Below are 21094 nucleotides of genomic sequence, written 5' to 3'. Positions count from 1 at the left end.
TATCTCATCCCCAGAGCGATTTGTACACGCTATGGTCTACTATCTAGCCCCCCCGTATCGTCATTAACAGTGTCATCCTATACGGCAGTATGAAAAGTATTAAAACAGCCCAGCGTCTGACATGTTTCGTTACCAACGCAACTTTCTTAAAGACTATGGCTGTATGGTGCATGACTTGTATATGGTTTTGCCTATGTTTCCTGATATCGTCCCTGACATTCTTTCCTTGTTTGATTTGGACTGTTAACTATGGCTGTGTTCCCTGGCTGCCCATACATTTAATAAGAGTAGAGATCATTGCTCACCTGAGCTGTGATTGGTGGCTATGATCAAATGGCACCAGTTTTTTTTTTTTGTTTGTTTTTTTAACACAGATTGATAAACCTGGGCCACAGTTTCAATAAGATTTCTTCTTCTCATCTTAATATAGTCATTTTCTAATCCCCTGGATTATGCCTGGATGCATGAACAAAACATGTTCCAGAAAGTCTCCTCTGTGTCTGTTTTTCTGGCATAAATATTGATTAAAACTTTCTATAACTAAGTCCAGAGAGACGACTTCAATCATTTATGTGGACCTTGTAAATTAAGGACAGTTGCACTTATTCACTGTCAACTCCTGGGACAATTTTTTGCAGATGTCTCAGTGAATGATACGCTTTCGTACTTTCTCAATGGAGAACGACATTAATTAGATTCTCCCACTGCTTTATAATAAAGTATGATAGCACCGGAGAGTGAGAGAGATTAAATTATAGTTATTGACAGCCACATGGCAAGATTATCCCTTTGAAACTGAAGATTACTTTAAACACCTACATGTGTTCTTTGTTTTTGTATAATACAGCAAACTGTGCATTCTAAAGAAAAATGCACAGCTACCATCAACAGTTTGAAACAGTGAACATATAGGAAGAGTATATAGTACAGTACTATATGGGACATGGCACAAAGAGCGAGAAAATGAGTAGTGTAATTCTTACCTTTGGGTGTTGTACACTTGCTGAACATTAAAGCACTGGAAAGTCAGTTGAGTAGATTGGGGGATGAATAACATAAGAATCTCAAAGTGAATCTGTCAGCTGTAACATTGTTAAATAGCTGTTAGGTCAAGGAGACACATGGTACTTTGATATATCAAGCTGTGCCTCCAAAATGTAAATTAAAGTGTAAATATCATAAAAAAAAAAAAAAAAAAAAAACTTCTGAGGTGTCATAGTGACATCTCAGAAGTTTTCATCGGTCATGGTCCGGGTGCTGAGACTGCCGCCGATCGCTAGAATGAAGGGGCAGATGCTCACAGCAGCGCACGCTCTGCTCCTTTATTTATGTTGTAACTGCCAATACGAGCAGTCTATGGAATTACAATGGAAGCCTATGGAACCTCCAGCAATTCTGTATAGCAGAAGATCCATAGGCTCCCATTATAATGCACATCGCTCATTACAAGTTTATAGCAGAGAAGAAGGGACAGAGCGTGCACATCTGTCCCTTTCTAGCAATGGGGGGGGGGGGGGTAGTCTCAGCATCCGAACCCGACTTCTGACATGTTGCTATTACATGTAAGAAGTTTTTTTAAAATGATAGTTACACTTTAGTGCTCTTATTTTCATTTAAAATTATTTTTAAAAAAGAGCATTTAATGATAATTTTTTTTTGTCTATTAAAAGTATTTAGAGCTTGTTGTTTTATATTTTTAATTTGCTTCTTTATCTTCTTTTTTTTCACTTTTTTTTGCTATCATGGCGATGTCAAACAGAAGATATTCTATTCAGCACATTCACCTTTTATTAATAGTATCAGTCCACTTCTTTTATTTCTTAATAAAGCTATTTTTCTCAGTGCAAATGTTCTCAGATTTCCTTTAATCATGCCCTCCTTTGATTAATTTTGCTCAAGATATGTAATATTCACTCATTTGCAAGTATATTGCCTGCTTTTAAATGTGCAGACCGCTCTCTTTCTGTATACACTTCTTTTGGCTATGACTTACTTTATCTGTCAGTAGTCACTTTAGGTCAGATGTTATATATTAAGACCAATTTGTCTTAGGTGTCTAGAAGAGAAAAGGGCAACGTAAGCCAAATTTGTTAAAATATAGTTTTATGAATTATCCCTTTAAGATCGTGCAGTCCTTAGGATTCAATAATTCTATTTCTTATCTTGCATTTGTGAGGCATTTTTGGTGCATTAAAATAACATTATACATTAAGCTTCATTAGATTTTTAATTTAAAATGTAAGTCTTCCTATGCGAAATGACAGTGTGGACAAATTTACAACTGACAGTGGAGAACAGCAGGGGATGACTATAGCAACTGAAAGAGATTGGGATAGTTCTTCAGATGTTTATCTTAACAACTTAAGTGATAATTACATTGAGTAATTCTGCATTTACACAGAGCGATAGTTCGCCCGATCGTACGATTAACGATTTCAAAGTAACAGTTTTTTTAAATAACGATCAGCGTTTAGACGGAATGATATATTGTACGGAAAAATCGTTTTGTGATTGTTTTGCGATTGCTTAAGCCTATCTCGCACATAGGTTAAATCGGTTAACGTATGTTTACACGGAACGATCTGCAAAATTTTTTACGAATGACGATTTAAGAACATGTTGTAAGATCAAAATGAACGATTTCTAGCTTATCGTTTGATCGTACGCTGCGCTTACACGTAAGATTATCATTCGAATTCGATCATTATCGTGCAAATTCGGACGATAATCGTTCCGTGTAAACGCAGCATAAGACCCTATTCATATTTATGTAGTTTAATTTGATATATGGTGGGGAAAATAAGTATTTAATACACTGCAGATTTTGCCAGTTTTTCCCCCTACAAAGAATGGAGAAGTCTGTAATTTTTATAATAGGTACACTTCAACTGTGAGAGATAGAATCTATTAAAGAAATTCCAGAATATCACATTGTCCGACTTGGCTGTGCATACTTAAGGTTGCACTCATCCTTCGTCCTTTAAAGGGGTGCTCTGGCGGGGGAGCACTTTTTGGGGGGACCGGGGAGGAGGTGGCTGAAATAAAAGACGTCCACTTACCTCCCCGGTTCCAGCGGCGGGTCCCGCATCACGGAGCTCCGGTGTCTGGTTCCCGGCCGCTTCCGGGTGTCTGACGCCGCCCGAGACGCTACGTCTCAGGGCCGCTCAGCCACTCAGTGAAGGAGACGGGATCCGAGCAGACTTCAAACGGATCTCGCCTCCTTCACTGAGTGGCTGAGCGGACCTGAGACGTCACGTCTCGGGCCCACGTCAGCACCGGAGCGCCGTGATGCAGGTGCCGCCGCTGGAACCGGAGAGGTAAGTGGACGTCTTTTATTTCAGCCACCTCCTCCCCGGTCCCCCCAAAAAAGTGCCCCCCCGCCGAAGCACCCCTTTAAATACTGCGAGTGTAGTTGATGCCAAAAAGTTATATTTTGGCCTCATCTGATCCCAAAACATTTTTCCATACCTCCTCTGAATCATCCAGATGATCATTGATGAATTTTAAACTGGCCTGGACATGTGCTGACATGAGTAGGGGGACCTTGCAAAACCTGCAGTATTTTAATGTGTTACTAATAGTAGTCTTTGAGACTGTGCTCCTAGCTCTCTTAAGGTCATTGACCAGATCCTCCTTTGTAGTTCTGGGCTCATTCCTCACCTTTTTCTGAATGATCCTTACCCCACCCAGCAAGATCTTGCATGGAGCCGCAGACCAAGGAAGATTAACAGCCATCATGCCTACCCTGTGGCCAAGCACAAGATAGTTTTGAAGTTTTGCTTTACTATAGGGGTGTTAAATATATACAGAGCACTAAATAGGAGTCAGTAAAGAAAAGAGAAAAATTATGAATGATTTTTTTTTTTTTTTATAATTTTTATCTTCTGGACTCCCCATTCCTCCCTCCCCTCAATAATTTCCACTTCTTTTTTCTTTGGAGATTTAATTTAGAGGTATAGAGGGGTTTAGGAAAGAAAATAGAGAAAATAAAATTTTCCTTCCTTAATTTTTTTTAATTCCCCCCTCCCCTTTCTTTTCTCTATCTCTTCTATCTCAATGGAAGTATGAGTAAGCAACTAAGCAAATCGTAAGGCATAAATGGTCAATCCTGGGGGTTAGGGAGAGCTGCAGCCTATGGCTATGTTCACATGTTTTTTCAGCTCAGTTTAAAATTACATCCGTTATTTTGAGTCTAAAATAACGGACATTATTTAGCAGCCTGGCCTCCCCTTAGTGCAATGACTGGTGTTTGCACATTTTTTTTAGATTGGGGTTATTAATTTAACTTTGGGTGTGTCTTAATTGAAAAGTCCATTGAATTTAATAGTAAAGACAGAGAAAGAATAAAGGAAAAAGGAAAACTGTGTGTGAACTACTAATAAAAAACGTCCAAAAATAATGATCATGATCATTATTTTGACGTCCACGGCAAAAAAGTCCGTTATGCAATACACTGTGTACATTGGACATCCACCTTCCCTTTGACTTTAATGCATTGCCATTGCAGTCAATTAAATTGCGGCAAAAACGGACGTTATTTTAAATATGAAAATCGGCCACTTTTTCCCTATTTTTGACGTTGTGTGAGCATAGCCTATAATTATAATTCATAGGAATTAGAGAATGCTGGTGACTCCCTGTGAAGATAGATATGTATGGATTGCCATCATGTATGATCCCTTGCATGATGGTTTTATAATATGCATATTAATATTTGTTATAAAAACTAATAAAGAGGAAATGAAATTAAAAAAAATACAGTGTCAGCAACTTACCTGACCGCGCTCCAGCGATGTCTGCCCCGGCTGGAGCGCAGCGCCGTCGCTCCGCCTCCGCCGGCCGGGGCCGAGTGACGTCATGGAGACCCGATGGCGTCCCTAGCGACCGGAGACGCCGTGGGGTCACGTGACTGGCTGTCGGCCGGCCGAGACACAGAGAGTGGCATTGCGCTCAGGGTGAGTGGCTTTAAGTTCAGCCACTCTGCATGCAGCGATGCAGCTGCTGTGTTTTGCTCATTAGGAATCCGGACCAATTAGCTCTGGTCCAGGATATAGTTCAGAGCCAGCCAGCAGTACATCGCTGGCTATTAGATCAGTTCTAGTCCCAGCTCTCCCTGTCCTTTTCCTGTTATCCCCGTCCTGATTCCTTTTGCTTGACTACTCGTGTTTTGACCTTTGCCTGGACTTAGACTATTCCTTGTTTTCCTGATTCTGTACCTTGTTGCTAGTGTGGTTTGACCCGGATCGTTCATTACTCTCTATTGTGTTTGTCTGTCTGTATTGTTCTGTGTGTTCACTTACGCAGCGTAGGGAACGTCTTCGTGGTTGTCCGCGACCGCCTAGGGTCGATTGAGGCAAGCAGGCAGGTGACAGTGGGTGGGTTCAGACCTAGGGCTTACTGTCTTGTCGTGTCCGTATCACCTGATTCCTGACATACAGGTTCAAATAGGTGCAATTAATACAAGTAATGAGTGCAGAGTAGGAGGGCATATTAAAGACAAATTAACAGGTCTGCGAGAGCCAAAATTCTTGCTGGTTGGTAGGTGATTAAATACTTATTTCATGCTTTTCATGATTTTCTGAATAAATGCTGTCTCTCACTGTTGAAGTGTACCTACAATAAAAAAATTACAGACATCTCCATTCTTTTTAGTTTGGGAAAAACCTGCAAAATTGGCAGTGTATAAAATACTTATTTTGCCCTGGATAAAGAGAGCACTTGTTTGAATAAAGTCTCATAATAAATAAGTTTACCTACAGTCCGATGAACGAGCATTTTTACGTTGTGTTATAATGAAACATTTTGCCAATGACTTCTCTTCACAGCCACATTGACACTATTTCATTTGTTAATTTAAGGCGAGTGCAGAAGAATCAGGCTATTTTTCAAACTATCAAATAATATGTAGAACCTACTGTAAATTGGGTAAAAAAAAATTTGTGTTTTTTAGGCTATGTTCCCACTTTAGGAACATAGCAGGGGAACATCTGTCTTGTTTAATAGACGGCCACTAATAACGTTTATCAACATTATTAGCGGGCGTCTACTTAACAAGATGTGTTCCCCCGCTATGTTCCCTTGAATGTGCTCCATTGAAGTCTATGCAAAATTAGCTGTCATTGCACCCACAGTAAAGAGACCATAATTAAATACAGGCATAAAAATAATGCTTATTTTTTTTTTCAAACTCTTAATACATAGTTGTATTTTGACAGCCATAAAACGTTCAAAGAATGTCTGTAGTTACAGCATATGAATGAGTCCTTGATAAATTTCCCATTTGTTTTCACAAACATTTTCACCCTTTTTTTTATATTTCCCCCATTGTCCTCAACATGTCATTATTTGTATTTCAACTCTAAAAGCCAAGTCATATAAGTTTCAAGGAGGACATTTGTTCTATTTGGCATTGATTAGTAAATGATGAGCGAATGATTTATAGACAGGGTTGTTCAGAACTAAAGATGTTATTGCACAAGTGAAATGTAGGGTTCTTTTTCTTATTGTGTCAAAAGACAATTTCTCAGTACAGAACAGGCAATAGTTGCTCATGAAGTCATGAAGATAAAAGCTTGATATGTGTGAAATGAAGCCCAGTTGAGAATCAGATACACAGAATACAGACTTGAGAAATGTGGATGTAAGCTACATGGTTTGATGAGCTCATGCTATGCTCGGTCACTTTCTTAGGTTCATCAAGTAAAAAGCTGCTACAATAAAGTGTTGGTTCAGACTTTATGTTTTGCAATGGATAAATGATTTATGCTATTGTATTTGCATATTATATTTGCTAAAAATAAAATGCAATACTTTGTCCACTGTATATATTCACTTGATATTAACATCGTACACAATAGTTGGGATATATAAAAAGTATTTGTGGATACATTTTTCTTATTTCCTCATTTACAAAGCTAGAAGTAGCCACACATATTTGTCAATACAGTTGCGTCAAAAATACATTGAAAGGAATGGCTGCTCAGCAGTGCACTCGATTTTAGTAAGTAGGTCTAAATAAACATATGCTAAGGGTGCCTTCACACATACCGGATTAGCACTGCGGATTTGCAGCGAAATCTGCCGTGGATAGATGTAGTATGAAGGTCTATGGGTTACATATTTGGTTTATGGGTTACTTATGCCGTGCACTGATTGGCTGATGGGCAGCGAGGGGACCTGGGAGCCTCACTCACAGCCGTGGCGCCAAGCAGGTAATGTATGCTTTGGGACGGGGCTGCAGCCTGCAGGGAGTTAAAGGGGCTTGCTTTCATATCCGCAGTGGACATTTTTGGCCGAGACAGTCTGGGTTTTCATGGAATCCCCTTAGAAACCTCTCCTGCCCTAAACAGTTCCTGTCTCAGCCAGAGATGTCAGCAGAGAGCACTGTGTCAGACTGCAAAGAAAACAACATTTCCTGCATGACATATAGGAGCTAATAAGTATGGGAAGACTTAAGATTTTTTAATAGAAGTAAATTACTAATTTATATAACTTTTGACACCAATTAATTTGAAAGAAAAAGATTTTCACTGAATAACCCCTTTAACACTAAGCACATTCTCTCACATAACTTACATAACGTACAATGTAAATCTATTAATCTTGATCCTGCACAGGGGGTGGGGATACAAGCAGCTGCATACATGCTACATATGGTGTGTTTCCTAAATGTATTGTTAAAAACAGCAGAGGATTCTTCCATTAGTGTGTTTGGGGGGACCTCTGAGCTCAGCCATGTTGCTTAGCTCAGGGCTTGTTTGAAGTGGAATTTTCCCATTGGCTATACCTTACATATTGCTGACTTGTGCAATGTAGTATGTATTATGGATAATGTTCTGTGAGTATGAATCTAGTAGTCCTTGAATTTAACAAGGTCACTCTTTTGGTCTTGTTTACCTCTTAGTCCATTTAGTTCTTGGTTCATTCTTATGCAATCCTCATTTCTGTATCATGTAACTGATATTGTTTCAACCAATTTGATCTTTTCACATTTTGTTCTTAGTTTAGTGTCTGCTCAGCCTTAGTTTTTGTCTCTGGGCTATCCTATTATTTGTTTTAGTTTTGCAGATTTAGGACTAGTCCTGCTTATTGATGGCTAATGTTAAAGGGGTTGTCTAGGTCATCTAAGCTTACTGTAGATAAACATGGCTGTTTTCTTTTAGAAACAGCATAACTTTTTTTTTTTTTTTTGACTTAGTTCCATTTAAGTAGGCTCATTTGTAGCTCACCTAATTTAGGAAAAAGAGTGGTGCTATTTTTGCAAAAAAAAAGAACCTAGATTTCTTTTTTTCCTGGATAAGCCCTTTAAGGACAGTTTTTAGGGAAAAATCTAAGGAAAGATGCAGGAAATATTAGTCAGGCTATGTTCACACAATGTCAAAAATAGAGAAAAGACGGCCACTTTTGCAATTTAAGATAACATCTGTTATTGCCTCAATGTAACTGGCTGTAATGCAATGCATTGCAGTCAATGGAAAGACGGATGTCCACTGCACACAATGTATTGAATACTGGACGTTATCACTGCAGACGTCAAAATAACAATCATGACAATTATTTTTGGACGTCTTTTGCAAACAGCAGACGTTTTTTATTAGTAATTCACACACAGTTTTTCTTTTTTCACCGTACTTTCTCACTCTTTTATTAACCTCTTAACGACGCATGACGGGTATACCCGTCATGCGGCCGTTAAGAGTAAACAGAGAGGGCTCCCGGCGTGAGCCCTCTCTGCAGTGCGCGGTCCCCGGTTGCTAAGTGCAGCCAGGGACCGCGTGTATTAGCCGGCGCGGCCGATCGCTGCGGCCGGCTAATTAACTATTCAAATGCCGCTGTCAAAGCTGACAGCTGCATTTGAATAGCAGCTGTGCCCCCTCTCCCTGGTGTCCAGTGGGGGATCTCCCCCCCCGCGATGCGATCGCGGAGGGGAGATCCGTTCTAATGAGCCGGCCGGGGCTCAGCGTCGGAATGACGCTGATCCCGGCTCGGCAATCTATTCAGATGGTCTGCAGCAGACCATATAATAGAGCACCGATCTGATGGATCATTGCTCTATTATATACACAGGATTGATCTCAATGGGAGATCAGTTCTGTGTATATAGAAGTCCCCCAGGGGGCTTCATATTACTGTAAGGGAAAGTTAAAAAAAAGTGTTTTTATTAATAAAAAATCCCCTCCACTAATAAAAGTCTGAATCACCCCCCTTTTCCCATTTTACAAATAAAAATAAATAAATAAATAAACATGTTTTTTATCACCGCGTGCGTAATTGCCCGAACTATTAATTAATCACATTCCTGATCTCGCACGGTAAACGGTGTAAGCGCAAAAAAATCCCAAAGTGCAAAATTGCGCATTTTTGGTCGCATCAAATCCAGAAAAAATGTAATATAAAGCGATCAAAAAGTCACATATGTGCAATCAAGGTACCAATAGAAAGAACACATCATGGCGCAAAAAATGACACCTGACACAGCCCCATAGACCAAAGGATAAAAGCGCTATAAGCCTGGGAATAGAGCGATTTTAAGGAACGTATATTTGTTAACAATGGTTTTAATTTTTTACAGGCCATCAGATACAATAAAAGTTATACATGTTATATATAGTTTTAATTGTAATGACTTGAGGAACATATATAACAACTAAGTTTTTCCATAGGACACACGGCGTAAAAATGAAGCCCCCCAAAGAAAAATAATTGCGTTTTTTTTTTTTCAATTTCACTGCGCATATAATTTTTTTCTGGTTTCGCAGCATATTTTATGGAAAAATTCAGCCCGTCATTGCGAAGTACAATTAGTGATGCAAAAAATAAGGGCTCATGTGGGTCTGTAGGTGTAAAATGCAAGTGCTATGGCCTTTTAAGCACAAGGAGGAAAAAACGAAAAAGCAAAAACGAAAGTTAGCACGGTCCTTAAAGGGTTAAGCCACACCCTAAGGGCAATTAGTAACCCAAACTATAATAACATACAAACAGCCATTAAAGGGAAGGCTAGACAGCTAAATGTCCCTTATTTTAAACTCAAAAAGACGGACATAATTAAAAAAAAAAAAAAACGTTGTGTGAACAAAGCCTTAGGGTTAACTTTTTTTTTTTTATTATTTGCTTCTGTCCATCATCCTTCTGTCTTAATTCCTAACACTCATCTTTGTCATTTGTTTGTGCCATCACCTGTTTTTATGATCATTCGGTTTCTTTCATCTATTGGTAAGTTCCTATTCTTGTTATTCTTCACCAGCATTTATTTAGGCTGACATTTACATTTGTTCTTGCAACAGAGCAACTGCTCTGGGCAATTTTGAGGAGTGGCAGCCCTTGTTGGGAACCATAATTACTATAGGTTATAGAAAGAGAGAGAGAGAGAGAGAGAGAGAGAGAGAGAGAGAGAGAGACTTAAAAGCATAGTACTGTAGGCTTTGAGTATTGCGAAAAAGAATATTCTTGGAAATGATAAAAAATACAGTAACTTGTTGACTAAGTTTAGTCTATTCAAGTCAATGGGACATACACCAACACTGTAGCCAGGAGCATCATTATGTGAATGAGGCCTCTAAATCCGGAATGCTGTTTTTCTATTAATGTTTCTAACACTTTACAGTATTTTAAGAGATAGTTACTACTTTAGGAATCAGTACATGAATGTGTTGACATCATTGAAGATATTGCTACAGTGTATAACAGTTCCAGAAAAATATAATTCTTTAAACATTTAGCAAAGCAGTTTGACACTTATCTTGCCAATGGCCATGTAATCCAGAGAAAGCTGAGCTACATGCAGAGCAGATTTTACTTTCACTGGGTTCAGCAGTACTTCAACACTTCATTGAGCTCTGAAAGGATCGAAGCAGACAATGGAGCAGCGCAGATAATAGGTGCTCCACTTAACGGGAGAGCCCTGATCTAGGCTCACCAGGAAGATCAGAACAAAAAGAAAGTACCCAGTACTGTACAAACAGAAAAAAGTCCAGACAGCCCTTCACAAAGGGCTCGAAATAAAATGTCGACCATCTAACTTCCTTCAGAGTGGCAGAGACCAGCATTCATACCAAACAGGGGGTCCAGGATGTCATGTGACATTCCTAAACATCCATCAGAGCTGTTTTTTCCTACTGCAATTAGATTGAGTATGCTTATTTATTTATTTATTTTACTTAGTTTTTAAACACTATTTGTTAGTGGACTAAAGGACCTGGAGACGCCATGGTTTGATCACTTGGATAATAAACTGCACTTGTTATGTAGTACAGTATATTATGCTTGTTAATGTAGAACTGAAAGGTATCCTAATAGCCTTTTCTCTGGTTGGGCCTAATAGTAGTACCTGGGTTAGTTCCTTAGGCCTAAAAAGATAAATAAGTCTGCAGTTTTACGTTATGTGCCCACTATACATAGGATCATAGCAGAGGAAAGCAGCCGTCTCATAATATTAATGGCAACAAATAATGATCATGATCATTGTTTGGGGCCGTCAATATTACGAGACGAATGCCTTCCTCTGGTTTGATTCCCTAGTGGTAACATAGCCTCAGGTAGCTAGCCTAGGTAAAAAATTAAGTCCATTTTTCTTGAATGGCCATCATGTTATAGTAAAACTAATGGCAATCGTTCAAAACTGTTGGGTGTAAATAATTGAAAAATTATATTAAGTCAACAAGGGAACTATGAGGATAATTTCCCACTTTTGAAGCTTAACGGACTAAGGTAGCTTTCTTGTTATATAGATTGCCGCTAATAATGATCATCATTATTATTGGCATGTGTCAAAATGGCCATCTTTGTCCAATATATTATGTTAAGCAGTAACATAGCCTGAAAGTAACCAAGATTGTGGCAAAACAAAAATAGTTATTCTTGTCATCTTCATGTAAAATATAGTACTAGTAAAAATAATAAGGAAAGGCTATAAAAGGAGAAATATGGAAAGAACAATGGTAATGTTAATATTTTATTATTAAACATAGAAGATGAACCAATAGGTGGAAACAGGAGTCAATGTTTGAAACATAAGTGTAAGAAATCGACTAAATGATATTAGATGGATGCACATAGAAAACCATAGGGAGGTTTATATTTGAAAAAGTGAAAAAGAAAAAAGATTATAAAATGTGGATGATCAAATGAAAGTGATATTTTGTGAAAAAAAATCTGAAATCCCATTGTCCAAGAAGAAACTTTTTCTGGTGCCATTCTAATGAAATATTCCAAGATGACTGCCTGAAGAAAACAGTTCTATTTCCCAACTTATATGTGATATGTTGTTGCATGTCAGGTAAATGGCACTCATTCACTTAACAGTCAGTGCACAGGTATATGTAGAAAAATGATGTTTTGTTGATGATTAGGTACTTTTTAGAAGGTTAATGCTTCTTAGTCACTTAACAAAAAGGGTTGAAGTTTTTCTTTAGGAAAGGAACATCCCTCAATGGCTATGTTCAATGATGGTTGTTGATACAATATTAATTATTCTAGTTCAGGTAGACTGATTGGCCTTTGGATGTGTCTTTAATTAAAAAGTCCATTTATTTTAATAGTAAATATGGTCAATAAAAAAAATACGGCGGGAATAAAAAAAAAAAGAATTGTGTCTGAACAACAAAATATAATGCCTGTTGTTTGCAAAAGATGTCCGCAAATAATTGCCATGGTCATTATTTTGATGTCTGCACAGACCACATCTGTCATTTAATACAATGAGTGCATTGGGCGGCCAACATTCAAAATGCGGTAATAAAGGACGTCTTTTTAAAAAGAAAAAAAAAGCTTTTTATTTTTTTTGTTAACTCAGTGTCAACAGAGCCAATGACATGGCCAGCAACAAAGAATAGATCAATGTTTAATGTGAACAACAATCTGAACAAAAAATTTATACCATTAAAGACGTATCTAACCTGCTGATAGCCCCCGTATTGCGCATGGTGCGCCGACAAGGTACTGTATATATCTTCCTCCTCTGTGCCTTTTCTGTGCTATGAGCAGTGTAATCTTCAGTTCAGCGCACCATTAGGAGCAGTGCCCTGCCCCAGACTGCAAGCTTTCCTGCTGCTTCTGACAATCAATGGAGAGCATGAGCTGGATTTGCGCTCTGGGGACAGGGCAGTGGTCCTAACGGTGCTCTGGACTAAGGATTACACTGCCCATAGCATAGCATTGGCGCTGAGGAGGAAGGTAAGAGACATAACTTCCTCCTCGGCACCCCTGCGCAATTGGGGGCTAGATTTGTCTAACCTGCTGATAGTTCCACTTCAAATAAAATGATTTCCTTTTGTGCACGTTTTATCAAGCCAGAATGTTAAGCTATTAAACATTGTTATGTGTCATATCTGTGATTTGTGTGTTTCCTATGAAATAAAAAGACCCAGATGTGATTCCATAAATATTACCAGCTGTTTTATTATAAAGGTGGTAAATTTATACAAGCAGTAGGGAGCACACCAAATGAGATAGCTAGGATAACAACTTTCTTTTCTATGTCACCATATAACCTACTTTATTTATCACATTGAGTGTGCAGGTTCTTTGTAGATTTGCTCAAGTGCCAAAGTTCATGCAAACCAGCCAAGCGCCTAGCTACACAGACTTAGACACATAAATCCTGCTTGAAGTTGTGATATTCTGGCTGTACAGAATGTGAATAAGTAAGCACGCACTTAATACCAACTGTTTCTTTCTTTGGTCTAGGAAATCAATGATGCCGAAATAGTGGAGCTTGTGCACAGTGCTCTTGGAAGAATAACAGTTATACGACAAATCTTTCCATCTCTAAAAGACAATAATGTCCGATGCATGAGTAACAGCCATCGTGTTGCTTCACTTCCTTGTGACCCTCAAGAAGGCTATCTGCAAATGCTTCAGGTTAGTTTGACAACACTATAAAGTAGCAATCAGTAAATAGAGGCACAAGGGGTCCTTGCTCCCCTGACCTCCACTTTTGGCTCGGTCTTGTCTTATCTTGCGAAAATGCATTTAATGGCCTGTAGTAGCACAATGTTGCTGCAACATCCGTAACATCGTTAGGTCATTGGCCACCGCATATGAGTCTGGTGTAGCCCTCATCCAATGATGATATAGTGTCCACCCCTATCAGATGGGACTGAGTGAAAAGTGGAGTACAGGGCAATGAGAAACTATAACCTCTTTTTTGTTCTCCAGACAACCCTTTATTGAGGAAAAAGTAAGAGGCTGTTGATGTTGTTCATGCATGGACAGGCATAAAGACAGAAGTACATGCCTGCTTACATTACCAATAAAAACTTTATAAACTATACAAAGTTTTAGTACATATTTTAGTACACAGTTTAGGAACTGTGGGGGGAGCTGCCCAGGCAATTCTTAGGCCCATTAAAGAGAGCAGCAGTCTGCTGCTGTCACTCCTATTACACAAAGTGATGGGCAGAAAACTGTCGCTGTTGTAATCATTTTGATTCAACATGTCGAAAGACACCGATCAGCCGACATTCTGCATGCCGACTGATTGTTGCCTTTCAGCATGACCTATTACAACCAAACATTTATTGGTAAATGGCCAAACACAGCTGATAATCGCTTGGTGTAATAGGTCCTTAACTGTTTTTTATCTAGTGTATCATATTTGTACACACTTAGGCCACATTCATACAATGTATTTTTTTTTTACTAACAGCCGTTGTTGCAGGATTGCAACAACTGCCGCTATTTTGTGAAAAATCAAATAACATTGTTTTCTATGGAATCCTGGCCAGAGTGTATACACAGAGTATACACTCTGGCTGGGATTCCATGTGGCCACACTCAAAAATGACATGTCAATTTTGTACGGCCGCTGTCCATTGAATAGCAGCTGCACAAAATTGACAGTACAGACAATGTAAAATGCAGCTCTGGCCGCACTTTACATTGTCTGAAATGGTTGATTGGAACGTAGGCACACCTGAATGTTCTTTTTAAGGCAAAGTTAAAGTGTACCTGTCATGATAGCTTGCTTTGGAAAGTTCAGGACTCCATAGATATAAACACGCAATGAGTGAAGCATGCAGCCCCATTGGATCAGAATAGGGGTCTTGCAAATTACAGTCCCATTGTGTGTTTGTATACATTCGTATTTAAGAGACAAAATCGCTCCCCATCCGGAGGTGGGCTTTTTTGAAAGATATACTTTAGCAACCTTTTTTTTTTTTTTTTTTTTTATTTCCAACCAATTTAAAAATGATCCTCTTTCTAAAATAGCAATTTGTTTTGCATCCAAAAATGGAAAAAGTAAAAGCTTATTAAAAGCCATCAAGAAAATGATTCAATTTTGGAGAATAGTAACAAGATTATCATCCTAGAAAGTGCTCAAAATTGCACTGATTTTTTATGTCAGCTGAATGTGGTATTAAACAGACTGTGTGCAAAAGTGACACAAACATCTCAAAACCTTTAGTGTAACCGCCCCCCAAAAAGGCACAGTAAAGCAATAAAAAAGATTTTGTTCAAACAGAACAGATGCAGAACAATCTTGCTATATCTTAAATGGCTGTTCTGCTAAACCTTTTATGTGCTTAGGCCTTTATAGTGGCTCTGACATCACCCAGATACTTCTTTTCTGATTGGCTATTTTTATTTATTTATTTTTTTGCCTTATGTCCCTGTTAAGGAATTATAGGAAGAAAAATAAAATACTGTGCATGAAATAGCTATTGTAGTGATAGTAACTCTTCAGAGTAACTTGACATAATGCAATAATGAATGCCTAAAACATTGTGAATGTTTTGCTGACCCATTTGCTCTTTAATACTGCCTCTACTGTTCTACCCTAGGTGTCCACTAATCTAGCAATTGCAGTTCAGTCCAGATGATCCGAACATACTGTAACTGCTACACCATTGGACTAAGTTCACACAACGTAAATTTTCAAAATAACGTCTGTTGCAATACCGGACGCTATTTATTGAAAATTAAAATAACATTGTGTCCTATGGAATCCCAGCCGGAGTGTTTACACTCTGCATACTCTCCGGCCAGGATTCCATGCGGCTGCATAGAAAACTCACATGTCAGTTTTGTGCGGCTGCGGCTGCTATTCATTGAATAGCAGACAATGTAAAGTACACCGGAGCCGTATTTTAGATTGTCTGCTATGGTGATTTGGAATGAGGGCACAACCGAATGTACCTGCACCCCAAATCAAAAGAAGTGAGGTTTATCTGACTGGTACTGCTGTATTGGCTGGCGTGAACTTCACTGGCGGCAGTGACACGGCCATGTTACAGAATGGCCGCTGTCATAGCTTGTGTGATCCTGGCCCTGTACTGTATTTTATGTGCCCCATATATTTATTTTTCCACTGTCCCTTTGCAGTCCCCTGCTGACCTTTTAATTTTATATTGTGGCATTAAGAGATGTTGCCTGCTTGATTCCATACATTCCATATACCAGAAGTATTCTTGTCTATAAATATAGCTTCTAGGTAAGATTATCTCTTTAATACAGTGCCATACAGAGCCAGCACAAATAATGCTTACAGCTCTGTACATAGCCATCAAGAGTTTGTGTGAGACTGTAAAACTCTGTAAAACTTGGCTATACAGGGATGAAAACATTGATGGTTCTTGAAGATTATATTCTTAGTACCGGATTAATACCTAGTGCTTGTAGAAGGGAGATGAAATGCCTAAATCTCTCAGAATTTAGGAAAATTTCTGTATTTTTCAACAATATTGCAGCATTTTAGAAGGCACATGTGCAGTTAATTTTCGCCCAAATCTCAAGGGTCCTTATTAATGTACAATTGTGTATGTATTTCATTAGCAAACGTATTAATAATATAAACTATGCAACAAAACACAGCATATCTATCATTATTCTGAAGCTCCTGTAATTGGCTATTTGAACATAATTAAAAAAAAAACCTGTTATTTCTTATGCCATTTGAAATATAAGCCAATAATACACATATCACAATAAAGAGCTATTACATCAATTATTGAATGTAGAACTAGCACAGCAAAATATTCCATGCAGTCTCTCTTCCTGCTAATTACACAACAGACTGAAGGTTTCACAGAAAACGCCTGACAGATAATATTGATCTCTACTATCTTTTCCCCGTAGATATCATTATTTTTTTGATTTCTTACATTCTTATTGTTTATTAAAGTGTAGTGAAGTCTAGTGTCGCACAAGTGACAAGTTTATCATAATAAAATACAATATCTTCCCGTGGACTCCAGCAGAAATGGACTCTTGTTAGATGAAAGATAAGCAGAGCAGAGTCTATGAATACCCAGAGCCCTCAGTAATGTTAAGCTTGAATTACATTTTGACATAGTTTGTAAAGGCTTTGCATAAGTCTCTTCATTACTGCTGTCAACCAAAGAATAAATGTTTCTATACTGTGGACTGCTTTATCTTATTAAAAATTTGTCATGAAGATGCAAAACAATGCAGAGTGCTTCTTGGCAGGATCAGCTGATTAGAATTTTTCTAGATGTTTTTTCTGGGGTAACACTGACAAATGTCGGGGGTGCTTTTTAAGGACCTGGCACATTTTTAGGCTGCCTAATCTAGGTTAAGACCATCTTTTAGTTTGCATTATAAGCACTTGCGGGGGGGGGGGAGAGATTTATCAAACTGGTGTAAAGTAGAATTGTCTTAGTTGCCCCTACAACCAATCACATTCCACCTTTCATTTTTTTGAAAGAATCTGTGAGGAGTGAAAGGTAGATTTTGATTGGTTGCTAGAGTCAAAATCCACCTTTCATTCCTCACAGATTCAAGAAAATTCTACTTTACACCTTTTTGTATCAGCACACTTAGTAAGAATATTGTAAAAATAACTTTTTATCATTCAGGAATAGAGCACAGGATTCTTGGGTGCACTTGTAGCAATAGCATATACAGTAGGAAGGAGATTCCTCAGCTCTATAAAAGTATAATTTCTTAATTGGATATCACAACACACTGACACATTATAGTTCTGTGCAATAAAAAATAAGGATCATAATAATAACAAATTAAACCCATAAAAGTCAGGTATATCCGGACATATGGGTTCATATCCAGACACATGGGTCTAGGTCGACAGCTCTTATGCTTACCTCACCTATAAGGGTTTAATATAAGTGCCAAATTTGTTATTGTACAGAAATATACTGCCTTGCAGAACTATGATTGAGGACATTGGCAGTTTGAACCATGTTGATTTTATGTGATATTCAATAAAGAAGTTATACTTTTATGGAGCTGTGGGATCTCTTTCTTATGTGTTTCTTAATGCATCTGTTTTTCATCCATTAAGCGGGAAGTAAAAACGCATTGGGAACGCAGCAATAGGCTATGTTCACACAACGTCCAAAATATTGAAAAGGCGCCCGATTTTAATATAAAAAAACGTTAGTTTTTGCTGCGCTTTAACTGACTGCAATGGCAATACATTGAAGTCAATAGGAAGACGGACGTCCAATGAGCACAGTGCATTGAATAACGGATGTTTTTGCCGCGGATGTCAAAATAATGAGCATGCTTATTTTTTTTGGACGCCTTTTCCAAACAAAGGACATTTTTTTATTAGTTGTTCACACAAAGTTTTTATTTTGTCACCGTTCTTTCTCCGTTTTTACTATTAAATTAAATGGACTTTTCAATTAATCCACAATAATCCAATTAGTAACCCAAACTAGAATAATGTACAAAAAACAGTCATTGCAGTAAGGGAAGGCCAGACAGCTAAATAACGTCCGTTATTTTAGACTCAAAATGACGGACGTCATTTCCTCTGCGGATCCCACCCTGTCATTTTCAATGAGATTAGATTTACTTCCCGCTGCAAGTATGTAAATGCCATTGCCCATAACCCGCCGCTGCCCCGGACCATACTGGTCCACACTCTATCTGCATCTGCTCACAGCTCCTGTAGGTCCCACACAGCTAAACAGTGACTGCGGCAGGGCTTTGGAATCACATTGAAACTGACAGTGAAGGTATCCGCAGCGGATTTAGCTGTGAACTTGCAGCGTGAAATCGGCTGTGGATATGGCATGTTTCTACCCCAAGGGTAACTATACAATGTTCATGTCTTAGGCAACTAGAAACTGGAAGCATAGATAAATAAATATCCGTGCTGTCAGTTTCCCTTTAACACACACCTGTTAGCTACTAAATGTAATAAACAGTAGTCCACAAAGAGTATGGGAACCTGTTTTTTTCTGTTGTAAAATATAAAATATATAGCCAGTTTTGGAATAAACTTAAAATATTCATCCAAGATTAGAAAAACATAGCTGTTTTCTTCAAGAAACAGCCCCCCTATTGTGCATAGTTTGCCCATGGTATTGCAGCTCAGTTCTATTGAAATGAATAGAGTTTATTTGTACTTCCAGACACAAACTGAAGACAGGAGTGGCCCTGTTTTTAGAAAAAATCAGCTATGTTTTTTTCTCATCCTGGATAACCCCTTTAATGTATGCACAGTGGTCAAAGAAAGATATACTTGTCATGAGTTCTTAACTTCATTGAGCGGAGTCGCTGCTAATTACATGCTGTTCATTACATGCTGTTCGTTTACTGCAGGAAAAGCTCTGAAGAGTTAAGAGCACAAATAAAGCAAATCCCTTCTGTGACAGACAAATAAGAAATTACCTTACCTACCAGTGAGGGTTTTTTACTCTAATTACCTGCTAAATGCTTTGTGCATACATAGAGCAAAGCAAAGGCAATATATTTCTAAGACTCTAATTAGGCTCAGTTAGGATTAGAAGAATAGAGTGCCAGGATTCAAGCCCATTCTGCCGGTTGTCTTTTCAATTCATATTTGTCCAAACAAAACAGCAGCAATCTCTGATTATTAAAAAAAAATATATATATGGTAGCTTCAAACCCACTGAAATACAAATACAACTAGTACATTAGGTCATAATCACAGGTTTGTACCATTACCTGAGGTTCTACTTCCACTGAGTGCTGCCTTAGCCAGTAGTAATTGACCATTTATTATGTTCATGGAGAACATTAGGGAGAATAAATATAAATAAATATATATATATATATATATATATATATATATATATATATGGTCAAGACAATCTCCTGCAGTTCAAACCGAGCATCAGTATGGGGAAGAAAGGTGATTTGAGTGCCTTTGAACGTGGCATGGTTGTTGGTGCCAGAAGGGCTGGTCTGAGTATTTCAGAAACTGCTGATCTACTAGGATTTTCACGCACAACCATCTCTAGAGTTTAGAGAGAATGGTCTGAAAAAGAAAAAACATCCAGTGAGTGGCAGTTCTGTGGGCGGAAATGCCTTGTTGATGCCAAAGGTCAGAGGAGAATGGGCAGACTGGTTCGAGCTGATAGAAAGGCAACAGTGACTCAAATAGCCAACCGTTACAACCAAGGTAGGCAGAAGAGCATCTCTGAACGCACAGTACATCGAACTTTGAGGCAGATGGGCTACAGCAGCAGAAGACCACACCGGGTGCCACTCCTTTCAGCTAAGAACAGGAAACTGAGGCTACAATTTGCACAAGCTCATCGAAATTGGACAGTAGAAGATTGGAAAAACGTTGCCTGGTCTGATGATTCTCGATTTCTGCTGCGACATTCGGATGGTAGGGTCAGAATTTGGCATCAACAACATGAAAGCATGGATCCATCCTGCCTTGTATCAACGGTTCAGGCTGGTGGTGGTGATGTCATGGTGTGGGGAATATTTTCTTGGCACTCTTTGGGCCCCTTGGTACCAATTGAGCATTGTTGCAACGCCACAGCCTACCTGAGTATTGTTGCTGACCATGTCCATCCCTTTATGACCACAATGTACCCAACATCTGATGGCTACTTTCAGCAGGATAATGCGCCATGTCATAAAGCTAGAATCATCTCAGACTGCTTTCTTGAACATGACAATGAGTTCACTGTACTCAAATGGCCTCCACAGTCACCAAATCTCAATCCAATAGAGCATCTTTGGGATGTGGTGGAACGGGAGATTCGCATCATGGATGTGCAGCCGACAAATCTGCGGCAACTGTGTGATGCCATCATGTCAATATGGACCAAAATCTCTGAGGAATGCTTCCAGCACCTTGTTGAATCTATGCCACGAAGAATTGAGGCAGTTCTGAAGGCAAAAGGGT

The 21094-nt window shown here is 38.6% G+C and overlaps 1 protein-coding gene across 1 annotated transcript in view; it reads left to right on the top strand.

Moving 5' to 3' along the window:
- GRID1 (glutamate ionotropic receptor delta type subunit 1) overlaps nt 1–21094 on the top strand; it is a 907710-nt gene that overhangs the window by 678748 nt on the left and 207868 nt on the right. The window contains exon 6 of the mRNA XM_069979187.1: nt 13684–13857. Within this exon, the coding sequence (XP_069835288.1) occupies nt 13684–13857 (174 nt within the window). The remainder of the gene's footprint in view (nt 1–13683; nt 13858–21094) is intronic.

This window comes from Dendropsophus ebraccatus, chromosome 8 (assembly GCF_027789765.1).
Source record: "Dendropsophus ebraccatus isolate aDenEbr1 chromosome 8, aDenEbr1.pat, whole genome shotgun sequence".
Classification (NCBI taxonomy): Eukaryota; Metazoa; Chordata; class Amphibia; order Anura; family Hylidae; genus Dendropsophus; species Dendropsophus ebraccatus.
Note: the sequence above shows the minus strand (reverse complement) of the source record. Positions and strands in the feature narration are given on the sequence as shown.